The sequence below is a fragment of the Herpailurus yagouaroundi genome, unplaced genomic scaffold, assembly GCF_014898765.1.
Source record: "Herpailurus yagouaroundi ecotype Mexico unplaced genomic scaffold, PumYag 140, whole genome shotgun sequence".
Lineage (NCBI taxonomy): Eukaryota > Metazoa > Chordata > Mammalia > Carnivora > Felidae > Herpailurus > Herpailurus yagouaroundi.
This window is the reverse complement of record NW_024412395.1, coordinates 13791989-13811430: the sequence shown is the minus strand read 5'-3', so window position 1 is coordinate 13811430 and position 19442 is coordinate 13791989. Positions and strand designations below refer to the sequence as shown.

At 38.2% G+C, this 19442-nt stretch overlaps 1 protein-coding gene, 1 long non-coding RNA gene and 1 other non-coding gene across 5 annotated transcripts in view; 2 read left to right on the top strand and 1 right to left on the bottom strand.

Moving 5' to 3' along the window:
- The window catches only part of DPP10 (dipeptidyl peptidase like 10), a 1330293-nt gene extending 1318918 nt beyond the window's left edge, over window positions 1-11375 (top strand). For all 3 annotated transcript variants that reach the window (XM_040474884.1, XM_040474883.1, XM_040474885.1), the window contains exons 22-26: window positions 2678-2777; window positions 3046-3104; window positions 3211-3283; window positions 7454-7527; window positions 9247-11375. In XM_040474884.1, coding sequence (XP_040330818.1) covers window positions 2678-2777; window positions 3046-3104; window positions 3211-3283; window positions 7454-7527; window positions 9247-9381 — 441 coding nt within the window. In that variant the 3' untranslated portion in view covers window positions 9382-11375. The remainder of the gene's footprint in view (window positions 1-2677; window positions 2778-3045; window positions 3105-3210; window positions 3284-7453; window positions 7528-9246) is intronic.
- LOC121030458 (uncharacterized) overlaps window positions 1-18521 on the bottom strand; it is a 67198-nt gene extending 48677 nt beyond the window's left edge. The window contains exon 1 of the long non-coding RNA XR_005790209.1: window positions 17838-18521. This is a non-coding gene — a long non-coding RNA (uncharacterized LOC121030458). The remainder of the gene's footprint in view (window positions 1-17837) is intronic.
- Window positions 8167-8269, top strand: LOC121031122 (U6 spliceosomal RNA). Its single transcript, XR_005790557.1, has one exon. It is a non-coding gene; the product is annotated as a U6 spliceosomal RNA (small nuclear RNA).
- Window positions 18522-19442: the final 921 nt, after the last annotated feature.

The window sequence follows — 19442 nt, the reverse complement described above, 5'->3', positions numbered from 1 at the left end:
GGGGGAGATGAGAGAGAGAGAGAGAGAGAGAGAGAGAAACAGAGAATGCCAGGCAAGCTCGGTGCTGTCAGTCCAGAGCCTGATGTGGGGCTCAATCTCAGGAACTGAACCATGAGATCATGACCTGAGCCAAAATCAAAAGTCCTGTGCTTAACTGACTGAGCCACCCAGGCACCCCACGCTCAACATCTTCCTTTTGCCTTTGGCTAAAGATGGTATTTAAGGTGGTGGCTTGGGCCATTTTTAAGGAGTTATTCAGTTTCACTGGATATCTCCCATGTGTACATGAAGTATGCATGTTAATAAACATTTTTTCTTTTTTTCCTTTTTTTTTTTTGAGAGAGAGAGAGAGAGAGAGAGAAAGAGGGCACACAAGAGGCAGAAGAAGAGAGAGAGAGAGAATCCCAAGCAATATGCCCAGTTCAATTCCATGACTGTGAGATCATGACCTGAGCCGAAATCAAAAGTTGGACATTCAACTGAGCCACACAGGCACCCACCCCAATTGTTTTTTCTCTTGATAATCTTTTATTACAAGGCATCAGCAATGAATTCAGAGGATTGAGGGAAATTGTTCTTCCTTTCCACTTCTTTCTTTATATGTGTTAACACTCTTAAGCCTACTACTTCTGAATTTTGCTGACCTAAGGATATTTTTATATCTTACAAAAAGAATGAGTAAAGGCACTCTGTGATGGCTTACGTCTATGAAGGATAATTTTACATCCCTTAGTTCCCAATTGTTGGAGAAGCTTTGCTCAAGCTTCTGGGTACTAGCCAACTAATCTAGGACAAAACGGACATGGGCAAAGGATGAAAAATCATTTTCCCTCTACCCTTCTGAACTCTTGTCTGAGACCCCTGTAATAAAAGACAGATCCACAAGAGAAAAACAACAGAAGTTTATTGACATGTACACCTCACGCATGTATACATGGGACATACCCAGGTAAAGTGAGTAACTCTCTCAGGTGAGTTTAGAATTCAGGCTTACATACCATCTTAATAGGGAAAGGGGAGTGGGATATAGGCCTTTTAGGAGACTGATTATTAGCAAAGATGAATGGGCCCTTAGAAGAACAGATAGGAAATGTGATACTTTGTGACAATCTCTCCAGGTGTGTTGTGGACTTCTAGTGACAAGAGTCAATCTTCCTTAGTTGATGACACTCCCAGGAAGGGGATCTATGATAATTGAGTTCTTTCTGGAGGATCTGTCTTTAGGCCGGTAGTGGGAGTTCAGAGAAAGGCTTTCCCTGTCATTTGTTATTCTCCAAGTGCCTGCAGCTCAAAATAATCAATAGGCAAAGTGGCGTATTTTGGGGTGGCATATTCTGCTACTCTTTGTTCTCTCAGATACTTCGGTAATCTCTGACTGCATTTAGGACTTTGATGTCAATCATCCCAATTTTTAAATAGTCCAAATAAGCATAAATGAGATTCTGTATTTCACATCTCAAGAATTTAGTGAAGATAGCAGATTACTATTGCATAGGACAACACTAATATCATCTAGTAATCTTTAAAGTAGACCTCATCATGAGCGAATTACATCAGAATTTCTGAGGCTAAGGCCTGGGTATTCATTGTTTTTGTATCTCCCAGGATACTCTGATATCTAGCAAGATGAAGAACACTGCTCAGAGTACAGCTAAAAATTAATTTATAAAATGAATATATAACTCAGTAGGCCATTCCCCTTAGCCCAAATCTATTAAATTGTTAAAATCTCTTATTGAATTTTCCTGGACAAATCATGGACTACAAAAGAAAACTGGACATCTTGATTTTTTTTTTTAAGAATTTAAATTAGTTCAGGGTGCCTGACTGGCTCACTCGGTTAAGCGGCCAACCTCGGCTCAGGTCATGATCCTACGGTCCGTAAGTTCGAGCCCTGCGTCGGGTTCTGTGCTGACAGCTAAGAGCCTGGAGCCTGTTTCAGATTCTGTGTCTCCCTCTCTCTGACCCTCCCCCGTTCATGCTCTGTCTCTCTCTGTCTCAAAAATAAATAAACGTTAAAAAAATTTTAATAAAAAAATAAAAAAAGAATTTAAATTAGTTCAAAAGCTTTGCAGGAGGACATTTAAAAATTAAATTTGAAAAATAATCCAACTCACGTAATAGTAATATTATTTATCAATCTCATTTCATTCAAATAGTGAATTGTGTGGGACTGAAAGCAGAATCTGTATTTGTGAAAATAGATTATAAATACTTAATTCTTATTTCCTATTTCTACATAACCATCATTTTTAAATATTTCACTAAATATACATATGTAATTTGCTGAAAATGATGTACGAGTTAATAAGGGCTATATTTCCCTAGCTTTGAATGAATTGGAGTTGTTCCCAAATATACTACATGAGATGAGAGAGCAAACATTGGACACTGGTGATATATAATTAATTTTATATTTTCCCTAAAGTTATTAAAATAGCTTGTTAAAATTTTAAATTATTTTCCTTTTCCAGCTGTACAAAGTGTATCTTACCGTATTCTTTCCTCAAGTCTGAGACATCAGAAGACATTCTGTTATGCATATTACCAAATAGTGATCAAAAGCTAAAATTATCTCCAGGGATAAGTGATGCGTGCGTGCACACACACACACACACACGCAAGCACACACACACACAACACACACATTATTATTATTTTTTTTTAATTTTGCCAGGGGTATGGTGGCTATATTGCATCAATGATCTTAAAATCAGATGAAAAGCTTTTTAAATGTGGATCAGTGATTGCACCCATCACAGACTTGAAGTTGTATGGTGAGTACTTCCTACAAATTGACCTAATGTATTGATTTGTAAAAAAAAAAAAAAAAAAAAAGAGAGAGAGAGAGGAAAAAGAAAATCCCAATGCAGAAGAGCTCAGTTGACCTCACTTATTGTGTACTATCAGAGATGTTTTCAGCTGTTTATCACCTCACTGATTCAATCAATTTTACTGGAACATATGAAATGTAGAAATCAAATAATGAAATAAGCTAGTCAAATGATTTTTAAATTCTAAAATTTCTGTTTTCTTGGGTCACAGCCTCAGCATTCTCTGAAAGATATCTTGGTATGCCATCTAGGGAAGAAAGCACATACCAGGTAACAAAATTTAAAATAATCAAGAAAGAGTATACTTGTTCTAAAAATTCAGTCAAATTACAAATATAAGTAGATCTATATAGAGATATTTGTGCTTTCCTTATAGGCATCCAGTGTCCTCCATAATATTCATGGCTTAAAAGAAGAAAATATATTAATAATTCACGGGACTGCTGACAGTAAGTATCGTATTTGCTGCTACTGCTTGATGGGGTCTGACCTTGAACAAAGGGGTACATCTATGAACTTACTTACAAAGGACCCTGTAAACTTTCTGAAGGTGATAGCAGAGGATAGCGGCACAAAGAAGTCAATTTGTGATAGGGAGTAGGAAGAAGGAAGTCAAGACCAAGAGGAAAGGAAGTTGTGAGTCTCAATGACAACACCATCCAATAAAACTTTCTGGGATGATAGAAATGTTCTGTACTTATGCTGTGGAACACTACAGCCACCAGCCACATATGGCTCTTGAGCACTTGAAATGTGTTTAATATGATCAGGAACTGAATTTTAAATTGTTTAATTCTAATTAATTAAAAATTTAATAACCGCATATGGCTGGTGACTGCCACTGTGGCGTTACTCAGCACACTTCAAATGGAAACTAGCCGAGAAAACAACAGGATAGCAAAAAGATGCCAGCACTGAGATAAAATTCTGATGAGATCACTCATTTAAAGTTAACACAAAAACTTTCTAAAGAGCCCTTTTATATCACTTCTCCTTTTTTCATCACTTTAAACACTGGATATGGATGTGATTGATATTACTAGTAATAAATATAATTTTATATTCTCTTTGAAGTGTTTAGGGTTCAAAGAATTTATATATATATATTTATTATTTTATGTGATACTTTACAACAGAAGGCTGAGTATTTATAGCTCCATTCACAGATGAGAAAAATCAATTTCAAGGAGGAAACTGATTTAACAAAGGCTGTGTGGCTCGTGAGCAGAGTCAAAGCCTTGAATCAGTATTTCCTAACACCTGAACTTGATTTTGTTGGTCTACCCTGCCCTGACTCTGTAGTTTTACTCTAATTTACAGACAATATCCCTAAAAAGGTCTTATAGCAAAGACTATATAAGCTGTTTACCTTAACTTAAAGTATGCCAGGACATGATTAGAGTGTAGATCAATACTGATGTATGTGTGTGTGTGTGTGTGTGTGTGTATGCATATATATATACACACACGTATATGTATATAAATACACAGTCTACAGCATGTAACGTATGTGTATATAGTGTGTATATATAGTGTATACTTCAAATACACATACCACATATAATGTATTATTCACTACATAAATTTACATAGTGTGTGTATATTTGAATAAACAGGTAAATGGATGAGAAGAAACAAATCACTCTTAGGTATGATTCCAAATAATTTATGTAGGTACACTCCCTCAAGGAAGCAGAGCTTAACTCTCCTCCCTTACCCCTTAAGAATGGGTTGTACTTAGTGATTTGCTTCTAAAGAGTACTGTACGGAAAAGGGGGAAAAGAGTGACTTTATAATAGAGAAACTCAATAAATAACATCTCAGCCAGGTGATCAAGTAACATTGATGGTATGCACCTTTGACATCACTTCATGAGAAAGGCATTCTCTATGGTCTTGTCCCAAAAACCCATTACCTCAGTCTACCCACGAGAAAAACATTAGACAAACCCAAATGAGGTATATTTGCCAAACATTTGACCTGTACTCCTCAGAATTGTCAAGGTCATCAAAAACAAGTCTGACGATTTCTCATAGATCAGAAGAGGTTAAGGAGTCATAATATCTAAATGTTTCTTAACTGTAACAAATGGGCCATAATAATGTGAGATGTTAACAATAGGAGGATTTGGGTAAGGGGCATACATGGACTCTCTGTATGGTCTTTTCAACTTTTCTGAAAATCTGCAACAATTATAAAATTTTAAAAAATACTTAGATGATCTCATACCTGTGTTGGGTTAAATATAGGAAAAAGAGGATAAACATTTTGAGACATTAGAATCTTGTTCTAAGGTATTAAGATCTTACATGTATATTAATAGTGGCAACAAAAAATAGAAATCAAGTGTTGAGTATATGTCAGAAAATATGGCAAAAGCTTTTAAGATTACACTATCCTTTTTTCACAAAAATGTTGCATAACAGGTATTATTACTCTTAACTGATTGGGGAAGTAAATATTATGGAATGTATCTAACCTGCCAAATATCACACAACTACTAATTCATAGAAAGGGGGTTTGAATCTGTCATGAAGGCTCTGAATCTGTCATGATGTGCTCTGAAGCATCAGTTGTGAGACTAAGTTCTCTTGGGTGTTAAATTATTTTACATCTGGTCATTACCCTAAAATGTATTAGTGCTCTCCAAATGTCTCTGTCAATGTGTTGCAGCTATTAAAGAAAATCATGTTCTTCCTGTCACTCAGCCATGGATCTGGGTTTTCACCCCACTGATAAAATGCTAGCAGAGGTTCAGCACTGGCCACTTCAGAGGAAAAGCACCTGTGTGTGCATGCACACACGCGCGCGCACGCACACACACACACACACACTTATACACCCACCACATACATACACCTCATAAGGGCCTGGTGGATTATAGGTGCTCAATGGCATTGTAATAGTACTATTATTAATATTATCCCCAAAAACTATCAACAAATTAGTTCACAAAGACAATCAGACCCTTAATACTCCTGTTTTAGGATGGGGGCTAGTGATAAATTCCAACAGGATTCACACCAGAAACTAAACAAAAAAAAATCTAACTGGAAGATATATTTGTACATTTATCTTCTCAGCTGAATCCATACAGTGAAATGACAGAGTCCCTTTCCAACTTTTTTTTCGATAATAAACAACTGAGCTCTGTTAGGGATCGTTTTACCTCAATCATTGTCACCCCCCCCCCCCCATCAGCATTTCTCATAACTCTTACATTTACAGGGTAATTTTCAAACTTACTTAGAAGTAACATGATGGGGCGCCTGGGTGGCTCAGTCGGTTAAGCTACCGACTTTGACTCGGGTCATGATCTCGCTGTTCATGAGTTCGAGCTCCTCATCAGGCTATGTGCTGACAGCTTGGAGCCTGGAGACTGCTTGGGATTATGTGTCTCCTTCTCTCTCTGCCCCTCCCCCACTCACACTTTGTCTCTCTCTCCTTCAAAAGTAAATAAACATTAAAAAAAATTTTAAAAAGGAAAGAAGTAACATGGTCTTAACAGAAGACCATGGGAGAGGGGAAGGAAAAAAAAAAGTTAGGGAGGGAGCCAAACCATAAGAGACTCTTAAAAACTGAGGGTTGATGGGGGAGGGGAGGGTGGGTCATGGGTATTGAGGAGGGCACCTGTTGGGATGAGCACTGGGTGTTGTATGGAAACCAATTTGACAATAAATTTCATATTAAAAAAAAAAAAGAAGTAACATGGTAATACTCTAAGTACAAAAGGAAGAAGTTGAAAAAGATTTGGGTAGATTTTAAAAAGATTTAAATTATCTTTTGGAATCTTTTATTGTCTGCTATGTAGTAGGATTAAGCAGCATCATAGAATTAGAGCAATGAAGAAGATTAAACTATGTAAGTCCGACCTAGTTTGATAAAGACACTTAAAGGTTAGCTTAAAAGTTATTTACAGAAATTTAAAGATGCACAAAGTATAGGAATAAATAGCCAGGCAGCATCTGAGCCAAGTGCTGCACAAAGAGGTTTGAGTGCTCCATCTGTCTTCAGAGCTAGTTAGGGCAATTTACACAGCTCCAATCTACTGTGCCGTGTATTTCAGAGTTCTGGACCTCAGGTTCAGGCAGAGAGGGAAGACAGAAGGAAACAGGAGAAACCTGTATGATCCCCATTAAATACTGAGTCCTTCAATAATGAGATGTAGAGTCTAATTTCTTAACATGGAATAATTTTTTCCAATTTAAAATAAAACAAAATGTCAGTATCTGACAGAGACTGGGCCCCAGTAATCCTCAGAGAGGAACGGAAAGATGGTTTGCTATATTATCATACAGATAGATATTCAGTGTGTTAAATAGTTGTAATGATATAACATATTTGAACAATTAGAAATAAACAAATGATAAAGTAAATTTAAATACCATTCTTTACAAGAAGTACAGCCTCAGTAGTAGCTCCTGTGTCAATCTATTTTTTTGTAATGTTTAGTATTTTTTTTTCATAAACCTCAAAGTTTTATCAGCATCGTATCTTACTGGCTTTCGAGTTGATGTGCAATGTATGTGAGGTAACATAATCCCTTTAAAAAATGATTTAAAACGTTCTGATCCTAACAAATGTATCTGCATTGAATAATGTAATTTAATTTCTTACAGCAAAAGTCCATTTCCAGCATTCAGCAGAATTAATCAAACATCTAATAAAAGCTGGAGTGAATTATACTATGCAGGTAAGCCACTTTTTCACAAGACTGTTTTCCTACCTTGGTTTTTTAGTTATGGGATACAGAACACAGCTTCTGTACTACTCTGTCTCCCATGCTATTATTTTTAACTGTGATTTTTACGTATCAAAGATTGTGGGCTGTTTTCCCGTTACCATGCTGAGAAGGTAGATCAGCTCATGCTTGATAACTAAATTGAATAAACTTCCAAAAGCATCTTTTTCCTCTCAGACTTTCATCTCTATCATGAATAATGAATTGTCTTAAAGGCTTAATGTTCTATTTCCCTTCTAGTCCCTTTATCATCCTTTATTACATGCGCAACCACATATAGTAAATGGTATCAAAGACTTACTTTATAGCGATCACTGGGCTAGATGGATCAATACGACAGATCTTACACCTTTAAGGAACTTTCAGTCTGAGGGAGGAGTCACAGAAGGGGGAAAAGAAGTGATTTTCATTTTTCAGCATTTTAAAGAACCAAAAGTAGTTCAACATTTCTACAACGCAGGTACCAGGGTTAGGGTGATGACCCATGGAGATGTAGAGATAGACAGATGGTAGGTCATGCCACAATACGAAGGAGCAGGAGGCTTTCGTCACAGCAGTGAGGCACCATCTAAAAAAGTTATACTTAGATACTTGCTTCAGCAGCACATATACTGAAACTGGAACAATACAGAGAAGATTGGTAGGGCCCCTGCGCAAAGATGGCATGCAAATTCATGAAGCACTCTATATTTTTTGTATGAAACTGTTGAATTACTGTGCTGTGCATCTGAAACCAACATAATACTGTAAGTCAACTGGAATTAAAACAAAAACTTGAAAATATTAAAAAAGTAAAAAATAAGTGATGTCATGTTAATAGTAAAAGTAATAAAAAGTTTAAAAAATAAAAAAAAATAAAAACTTTACACCCAGGAATTGACAAATATTTGTATTTGTAATTTTAGAAAAATTACTAACGTCTTTTATATTGGAGGGGTCATGGTCAAAATAAAATTTGTACCGGACAAGATTAAACAGACAAGGAAGACTTTATTTAAGACTATTGCAAAAGGGGAGAGAAATTAAATCTTTTGAAATAGAGGGCTGGAGAGTATTTAATAACTGAGGTGGAGGGAATCATAGGTCATCTGTGTGTGGTAATTCACCTTACCAAAAGGAAAAGTAAACTTTGTTTATGACAAAAGGTAGTTTTACAACTTGGAGGAGGGTTTATCCCCTTCAATATTTACATTTAGGAGAAATGGCTTTTAGGTCCTTGAGAAGGACATTTCCTAAATTGTAAAAGTGGCACTACTGAAGAAGATTTACATACAAAGGGACAGAGAATTTACAAAATTGCGAGTTTTCTAGAGTGAATGCTCTTAAGAAAAGAAAGGTCAGGGCCCTATAGTTGGGAAGAAACTAAAATTTAGTCAAGCTGAGGGGAATGTTAGTGTTGTCTTAGCCAACACGAACACAGAGAGCTCTACTTTTTTTGACCAATGAATTTTAATTTAAATACATAGAAAATTGTATTTTATCTCAATTATTACCATGGGATTATAATTACAAAAAGAAAAGCTGGGCACAAAGAACTCAAGAGTTAAATTAGGTTAGATTTTGGTCAGATATTACTTTCCAAAGTTCCCTTGCCATTGGGCTAAAGGAATGAATTCTGAGGGACAGTATCTATTTGGTAACTTTAAATCTCTTCCTCCCTCAATATCTTAGATCTACCCAGATGAAGGTCATAACATATCTGAGAAGAGCAAGTATCATCTCTACAGCACAATCCTCAGATTCTTCAGTGATTGTTTAAAGGAAGAAATACCCGTGTTACCACAGGAACCAGAAGAAGATGAATAACGGACCCTATTTATATAGAACTGAAGGGGATATTGAGGCTCAATGGAACCTAACCAAGAGACTGTAATATTGTACATGCTCCAGAATTCCAAGGGCAGCTTAAGGAGGTGACACTGGAACAGCACACTCAGAGACAATGAACTAGAATTTGAAACCAGATGTCCAAGTCTACTGTGTAAGGGTGCAGAACCTGTTTCTTTGTGTAAGGAAGGTCTAAGGGTTGGTTTCCTGGGAGAAATTAGTTTTGCATTAAAGTAGGAGTAGTGCATGTTTTCTTCTGTTATCCCCCTCTTTGTTCTGTAACTAGTTGCTCTCATTTTAATTTCAGTGGCCACCATCATCTTTGCATAGGATGCACACTTACTTATCAGTACCACACCCCTGATCTTTGATGGCTGAGCTGCAATCTAACACCTTACTGTATCTTTACAAGTGCAATTCCTTCATTGTCTATTATTATGCTTACGAAAATATTCAGTTAATAAAAAAACAGAGTATTTTATGTAATTTCTGTTTATAAAAAGACATTATTAAATGGGTCAAGGGTCATGTAGAAATACGGATTTCAGCACCTTCCAAAGTTCAGCCAGTTATCAGTAGATACAGTATCTTTAAAACAACACACGAGTGTATGTCTCACAATATATAGACACACGTGTGCATATACAGTCAATAAATCTATCTTTACATGTTATTCATGCTACAAAGGATAAACGTCTGATGAATTACAAGAGATGCTCTTTTACAAGCTGTAATGGATGCTTTGTTTAATGAGCCAAATATGATGAAACATTTTTTCCAATTCAGACTCTAGCTGTTGCTTTCCTATAAATGTTTGGGTTGTGTTTGGTATCGTTTTTAGTGGTTACTAGTTTTCTAGTTGCAATTTAATTTTTTGAATATGATACCTTGTCACATGTAAATTAGATACTTAAATATTAAATTATAGTTTCTGATAAAGAAATTTTGTTAACAATGCAATGCCACTGAGTGCTATTTTGCTCTTTTGGTGGAGAAGGCTTTTTTTAAAACACTTGGTCCTTTTACTTCTCTCTCTCAATGCAGAATCAATTCTCATTTTCATTGTAAAAGCAAAGAGCTGGATTATTTCATTTGCCAGTTCCTATTAGTATTCTGTGCCTGCCCACTTCATCTGTTACTGTTTAATTTAAATCCTTCTGGTGAGAATTAGAAATGAAATATTTTTTATTCATTGGCCAAAAAGTTCACCAACAGCAGTGTTTGCTATTTGAGTTGAAGGCACAAATGCATTAATTCCTGTGCTGTATTGACTTGCAGTAGTAAGTAACTGAGAGTGTAAAATAAACTTGACTGTCTGAAGTCAAATTTAAGTCATAAGAATATTAAATTTGGTGACTAAAATCACTTTGGTGACTTAAGGGATCTTCTCAGATGTCTGAAAGTCTGTAATCAAGCTTAGAAGTTCAGATAATTCTAGGCAGCGTGCTATGTTTTTGTGGTTTCTCTCAAATTCCTCAGGACAGGCTGGATATCATGACATTAGAACACCAGGAGGAAACTTAGATGTCACAGAACTGCTCAGTAACCCTCCTGTTTGTTTAAAGGATCAACTCCAAAATCTGGGTATTTGGAAACGTAGAGATTGTTTTTTAGATATTCGACTTTTCTTCTGGATGCTATGGTATTGTGTCTTCACTGCTCCGCTGAATTCAGTTTAAAATGGGAAAGGCTCACTTTTCTGAGAGACCCATTTCAGGTCTTTTTCAAGAATAGTAAACACATTTTTAAAAAAAAAATAAGTTTTAATGTTTAAAAGGAAAGTTTTGCCTATTTTATTAAGATGGAAATTTCTTTTTAGGCTGATTTGAAGTCCAACTGAAGCTTTTTAATCAATATTTTAAATTTCAACCACTAGAGTTTTTTATGATGCAAATAATTATGTTGTCTGAAAGATGTGGTTTTATTGAATGTCTATTTGAGCAACATTTTAAAAGTATTTACCTTTTACTGTTCATCATTTCTCCTGTTTTATTACTATTATCAATGTTTATCTATTTTTCAATTAATTTAATACAGTTTCTAATGTGAAAGACATTTGTCTGGAACCCACTTTCACCTTAAAGGCTAAATGGACCTCCAGTGAAAACATACTGCTTAATAGGAAGGTGGACATTTTTCATCTCCCGTGATTCTTTGAGTTTTAATCACTGGGCTGCTTTAGAAAAGGGAGTGCTCACCGACATAGACACCAGTTATTAGAAGAATCATGTGACTGAACGTTCTCTTTGATCCATTTGCCCTTGGTTACAATCCAACTATTTCACGTGTATTTGTGCATTCTATCTGCTTCCTAGAACTCCGGTAGCAGGCTTTTTAAGTGTGATTTGCCCCTTAAAGGTAAAAACCTCAAGACAAACTAAAAATTCTATAATAAAAGAGGTAAGCAGTATCAAATCATCCACATAGATACACACATAACCTTTCAAAACTATGTTTTTAATTTTTTTTAATGTTTATTTATTTTTGAGAGAGAGAGAGAGACAGAGCATGAGCGGGGGAGGGGCAGAGAGAGAGAGAGGGAGACACAGAATCGGAAGCAGGCTCCAGGCCTGGAGCGGTCAGCACAGAGCCCAACGCGGGGCTCGAACTCATGAGCCGTGAGATCGTGACCCGAGCCCAAGTCGGACACCTAACCGACTGAGCAACCCAGGCACCCCTCAAAACTATTTTCAAAAGAGAAAAGTGTTGTTTCTGTTACTTTTTATGTTAATTGCCTCCATGGAGGTCTCTGATTCAACACCTAGACACTAAGGAGACCATGAGATCTGTTTGAATTTCCCTGGGAACTAAAGGAAGATACTCTTCAAAACGTGGGTCTTAGTTCACCCTGAGAGGGTGTCTTTTCTGATTGGATACTTAGGATAGGAATCACCTTTGAGTGTCATGCACATTCCAGTTGTAGATCAACTAGAAAGAGGTGATGTGAACATCGGTCTTTACCATACAGGGGATTATTTAAGCCATTGTCCTCAAGTGGTGGGCTTTGAAACAAGAATCTGGGACTGAATTGCTCTCAAATTTCAAAGATCATGGAGGGAGCCTGGCCTGTATAAAGAATCACGTATGAAATACCTCCTCGTCTCTCCTCAAATGCTCTCACCACCTTCACATCGTACAGCACCCAGCAGTGCATAAATAAAACTTTCCCTTCGCTGCGTTCTCTTTCGCTTTCTGTCTGGGGATTCTCTGCCATAATATCAGCTCTCTACAGGAACCAACACTCTCATTCACTTACGCACTACAAATATACATCAGGATGTTCATACCCACACTCAAACCTGGTTAATGGAAGACAGGAGCGGTTGACTACATGTTCCCCATTTTCTTTCCTCAGATAGTCTGCATGGTCCTTACAAGGCCCCAAGGGACTCAGCTGCATACCTTTCTATTTCCCATTTCCCCTATTCATCTCATCTCAGTCCCTCACTTGTATCTCCTAGAATCAGTTCTCAAAATAAAATACACACGCATCAGGCTGTACTCTGGGGGGAAACCTTTTGGCCCACAAGAGTATACCAATGTGAACACTACAGGATGAGCAAATAAAATGAGAATAAAGAGGTGCTTCCTTTTCAGGTTTGAATAGCTGTTTTTTTTTTTAATGTTCATTTTTGGGGGAGAGAGAGAAAGTGGGGCAGGGACAGAGAGAGAGGGAGACAGGATCCATAGCCAGTTCTGCACTGACAGCAGCAAGCCTGACATGGGGTCCAACCTCATAAACTGTGAGATCATGACTGGAGCTGAAGTTAGATGCTCAAATGACTGAGCCACCCAGGCGCCCCTGGAACAAGCTGTTTCTACCTAAAATTTCCTGGATGCTTACTAATACCAAGTATCAACTAAGTGTTCTACATTCATTATCAAATTAAACTTCTCAATGTGCCCTCAAGTATGTAAAATGATTCCCATTTTACAGATAAGGAAATGGGACTCTCAGAGGAGTATGTAAGGTGCCCACACTAATATAACTAATGAGTGAATAGCTGAAAACCTAACTCCAGCCATTTGAGAAGACTTTCTGCTCTATAGACTCTCTTCAAGTAGGAGGGGTTTCATCTCAGAAAGGATTCTGAGTATTTAAACGTATAGTTCCAGATATTTTAAAGAATGATTTGATACAATAATACCGAAAGGTAATGATAGGCTAATGCACCACTCTAGCCATATTTGAAGCTACGTGGATTCACTGACGTCAAGAAGATGTATGTAATATTAAAGCATATTTTGTTTTTGATTGGAAATATGCAAGAATTATTCCCATCCATGGAAACCCTTGCCCAGAAGACAATGACCATATATCTAAGATGTCATTAGTAAAATCCCTTGTTTGGACGTTATGCCAAGAACATTCCAAAATCATTCCAAGAGGCATTAAAAACATTATGTTGATCAAAGCACCCAGGCTTGTAAACATGAAAACCCTACCTAATCTTCAAATATTAAAACCCAGAAAGTACACTGCAACATTTAGAGCCATACCTGACATCCACAATCCTCTTTATAATACGACTTAGGAAAAGTGCATTACCTCCCATTTGTCTATCACTAGAAGAAATAGATTTTTTTGTTTTTACCACTGATCAGATCTGCTAGCAACAGTCATTCCATTGGGCAAATTTCCAGCAGTTTTGGAAGAAAGAGTCTGTAAATTAAAAAATTTCCTTTCTCATCAAAGACAAGGCAGACAGATTTAAAAAAAGTCCTATCAAAGTACAATTTTGATTATTTTTCTTTTAGACTTCCAATTAAGTTTAAGATAGTCTGATACAAGCATTGTAGGCTTGTGATACAGCAGCTTGGTTAAGAGAAAAGTCTCTGGGCTGATTCTCGCAATGTCCTCTATCAGACTTGGCACCATTTTAACTAAGTAATCTTTGGCATAAGTGAAGCTTAATAATACAGAAGTCCAAAAGAGTCAATAGAAGAGGAATTCATGTATGTTCAACATCTAGGCGCTCTGTCACATCATCTCAATGAATGCCCAAACCAACCACGTGAGACAAGTGCTGTTCTTGGAGGAAATCAACATTCAGAGAAGTTAAACAATTTTCCACAGGGTCACACAGTTATTAAACTGTTAATAAACCAGGATTGGAACACATACCATGATGACCTCAAAGCCTTCACATGTGATAACCCTATCTATGAATGTTTTAGCTGGTGAATTCTTAAGGTCCATCCTGCATATCTTCAGGTTGGGTTAAACTTTCAAGTCCCTCACTATTCAGGGTCGCCACTTAGTATGAATCTGATTTCAAGTAACGATGCAAACTTAAAAGTGGCTTAAATACCCGTGACCCAATATGTGGGCAGTTTGGGTACTAGCTGAGAGTTCCTTAGAAATGCAGACTCTCAGGCACCATCCTGGCCCTCCAAATCAGAAAGATTTGATGGTAACAAATCTCAAGTGATTTATATGCAGAGTAAAAGTTTGAGAGACACTGCCTTAAAGAACAAGAACCTTTATATACTCACATCACAACAGAGCTAAAATTGGGTGCTTCTGGGGGACAGTTGAACAGATCAGTGTGGAAATCAAATCCCAGGCTCTTCCCACTTTGCCACTTCTCCAGCTTCCCTTTGTTATGTGGCTCCTTCATTAGCTTCTAGATAACCACAACTGCCCCAGCTGGTGTGTCCTTTCACAACAGTATCCCAGGCTAGATAGACAAAGAGTGACTATGGTTTTTATCAGGAAAGATGACTTTCTCCAGAAGTCTCCAGCAAAATTCCTTTCAAAACCTTCTGTCCAGGCTTTGGCTGCAAGCCCCTATTGTACATAGGTATACAGGTGTGGCAGTCTAGGAAGTTACATATCTGAAATTGCCTTCCCCTTAGTGGGGTGCAAATAAGAATGCAAGAACAAGGACAATGGCTGTAAGGCAGGTGCTCAGTGTAGGACACAGAAGAAATAGGTAGATCCTACGAAAGGTGGTAAGAGCCTACTTGCCGATATTTTCACTACAGAGAGATCAAGACATTGAACAGTGAGGACCTGGGGTTTACACACACCCTTCGTTTGAAGGGATCTCACTTTTCCTCCCAGAAATCCCCCCAAATCTGCCCCACCCTCTCTTCTGAAGAGTTGGTATGCTCCTTCCCTAGCTGACATTTTCTCTTTTCACCTTTGCTCTTCATTATCAACATGGTTTCTAGTGCAGGCAGGCAGTTTTGAAATTTGATTGCTGTGCTAGCAGTCCCATTTTGCAGGCTTTATTTGCTCTAACACGATTTATGATGCCTTGATTATCTCCGTATGGTCTGAATTGCTAGTCACACCATTAATTCTCCTGATTGATGGATTACATAAGGCATATTCCAATGGGAAAAGCAAAAGAAACACAGGTAACACAGCCTCCCCATTCACAAGCTCTTTTAATGGGAGTAATTGTCATTACACTCCAACTCTCTATCCCTTTAGGACACCATGTGTGACTTTTAATGATCTGTATGATGTAATTGGATTCTGAGCCTCTGGGGAGAACAAGTTGTAAATTCTCTTGCCCAGGATAAATGGAAAATTTCAACTTCAAGGTTGACTTCAAATCATGTAATAACGAAAAGACGTTTTGTGCCTACTATGCGGCAGGTACTGTGCTATTTGATACAGCATTAGGATCCCCACCCCCACCTTTTTGAACACTTAATTTAATTAACATGTCAAATGTATAAATGGCTATTTTCATTCAAATGTTATAGCTAAAGGAGTCATCATTTACTAAAAAGTATCAGCATATTCAATCATGGTTTGATTTTCACTGAGTCATTTATAATGCTCCCTTATGGCATACGCTAATCCCTTGGACCTGTTCCCTTTGAATAACTATCTCATAATGAATTTACTTGTTTTTCCCAAGTCAAAAGGACTCCACAGTCCACTGTTGCACTGGCTAGCAGTGGGTCTGTACGCAGCTACCTATCCCACATCAATTTAGAGAAATTTGGAGTGAAGTCCTGCCATTTCCTAACAATTCTTTCTCAATTCAAATAACCCCTGAAAGAGGGACCATGATTACAAAATTTTGGGTTAAGTTTAATTTTCTTATTTTGTGGTGTGTTAGATTTAACTGAAGAATACACAGCCTATAAAAACAAGTATTTCCACAGGATTAAAAATGATAAATAAAACAAACTGCTGCCCCCAGCTCACTATCTGCCTTAGGATCTCAGTTCAGTCTTTCTCTAGCTTAGACGCAATACAAATCATACACATTGTATTTTACCAACCTTCTTTTGGTATGCTTTCCTCAAGCCCAGAAAACCATATAATTTGCCTGCTTTCCATTTGTTCCCAAATTGATAGGTATTAGTAAAAGAAGTTAAAAAGTTTGGTACATGAAATCTATACCAAACTAAAAAGTTTGGTATATGTTTTAACTTCATCTGGACTCTGTACAATATTTTGAAATTTAATTTAGTTTATCCTCATTTACTTCGTCAAATTCTATCTCCCAGTTATTTTGAATTCTTCTCAAAACCTAAATTCCCTCTCATTACTCTACGTCATTAAGCATAATGCCTCATTCATGTATACTTTTTAATGTGTGTGATTTATACTATACCCTAGTCTGTTTATAATTTGCTCAGGAAATAAAAGGTAATAACAGCTAACATTAACTCATTGCTTAGTCTGGGCCAGGACCCAGGGAAGCCACCATGGCTCCTCTGGGCAACCCACCTGACTTTACACTTTAGCAAATAACCTTAGCCCAACCTCAGCCCATGTGATTCACCTATGTATATCTATACATTATGCATTCTTTCCTAGAACGAACAGAGAACTTCTGCACATCACAAAACAAAAACCAGACCCTTTACACAATGCCTGGGCACTAAGGGACCAGACCCCCTTGAACAACCCCCAGGGCACTAAGGAACCTGACCCCCTTGCACAACCTCCGAGCATGAACATCTGTAGCTGGCACCATCGAGTCTGCACGTAATCAAGAAATATTATGACCTTACTGATTAACTGCCCTATATCCCTTTAAAAATCCCTGGGCCAGACAGAAACCTTGAAGTTGACCTTTGGAGAAGAGCCCCCCATTTCCCCAGGTGGCCCGCCTCGGCCTCCTGAATAAAGCTCATATTCCTTTCCAATCAAGACTCCCTCATGAGTAATGGCTTTTCTAGCAATAGGCAGCTGAACTTAAGTTTCGGTAACACCAGGATAAGCTCATTAACAGATTTATTTCACCTTTAAAGCAGCTGCGGGAATTAAGTACAATCACTATCCTAATTATTATATAAGGAAACTGTAAGCTTAATAAAGTTGAGTTACTGAAAGCCTATGGATTACTCAAGTAAGACTCACTGGTTAGTGCAATCAAAGAAAAAACATTAAAGAACTAAAGCTTTCTCACTCACATGAGGTCAAAAATGGGCAGGTGTCATATATATGGTTTTACTCTCACCTGTTATTGGAAACACATGTCTCCAAGCTGTAACCTCAAGGTTGAAGGAGACACCCAATGGCAGCTTTCAATTGCCATCTCTCAGAAGCGATACCCATCACACCTGCCTGTAGTCCGTTCTTCAGGATAGCTCTCAGGGTCCAACCTAATATCAAAGAGATTAGAAAATTCAGGGAGGCAAATGTAGAATTTAGGGAGTGCTAGCTATCACTGGCACAGTCCACAATTCTGAATAGGAGACATTTCATGTACTCCTTTGATTTCCCCCTTACACGGAGCACAATAGACCCCACCCCAAGAGACGTAATCCCAATCCTTTCCAGCATAGACCCCGCGATTTCTGGGAGGACAGGGCTGAAGACGGTGGTGTAGGAAGATCTGGCACTCACCTCTTCCCACGGACAAAACAAATTTACAACTACATATGCAGTAATTTTCTCGGGAAAAGACTTGACAACTGGTCCAAACAAAGCCTCCACAACAAAGGATAAAAGGGCAGCATCCAAAGCAGGTAGAAGAGGTAGGGTCTCACCAGAGAGACCCTCTAACAAACAGACAAAACACTTCAGGTGTAGCAATCCACAATCAGAAGGCAACACCAAAATACAAGACTTTTCCCTGGAAAGCAAGGGCTGTGTGCTTTACATCAGGCACCCCAATCCCTAGATCCTACACAGGAGACATGAGCACCCAAACTCCTGGTTCTGAAGACAAAGGGGGATTCTCTATAGGAAAACCACAGGCTGTAGGGAAAGGAGAACCTCCTCTTAAAGGGCCCATGCAAGGACTCACTTGCCCCACGACCCAGCGCAAAAACACCTTTGAAAAGCTCCTGGAGAATATTTGAAGGAGACACACTTACTAATCTTAAAGTGTCTGCGGCGGAGATGGGAACTCATTGGGACTCACTCCGGCAACAGAGACACCAGAGGACGCCACAGTCTGGCGGATCTCGCTCAAACTTGCTAAGGCCAGGCTGACCTGCGCGTCCTTTGGAAGTTCTCGGAACCTGTTAAGTACCAGGACGCATGCGCTGCAGAAGGTTCCCGTCGGCCTTGGAGCAGCCGCGCCTGCGGTCAGAGTGAGTCCGTGTTTGTTGTTATTAGTTACCGAACGAGTCCACAGTGAGGTGTGGAGACGTTTACAATTCAAAACGGTCCACGACGGTGGACGGGGACCGGATAACCAAAATACATAGTGCCATTTGGAAAGGGACGTAGGGGGTAGGTCGGCTTTCAGAGTAGCATGGCTTCAGGAGCTTTCTTGCCTGATAGGAACCCAATTCCCTTCTTCAGTGTTACGCAGTTGCATGCTGTTTAAATATTTTTAACATTAAAAAATATTAATGTATTTCTGTGGGGCTGGGTGGCTCAGTCCGTTAAGCATCGCTCTCGGTTTTCTCTCAGGTCACCAGCTCAGGGTTTGGTAAATTCCAGCCTCCCCATCCCCCGCCCCTTGTCGGGCTCTATGCTGGCAGCACAGAGCCTGCTTGGGATTCTCTGTCTCTCTCTGTCTCTCTCTCTCTGTGCTTCCCCTGCTTGCACACAGAAAATAAATAAACTTAAAAAAATTAATGTATTTCTTAAATCTACCTGTAAGCCGGTG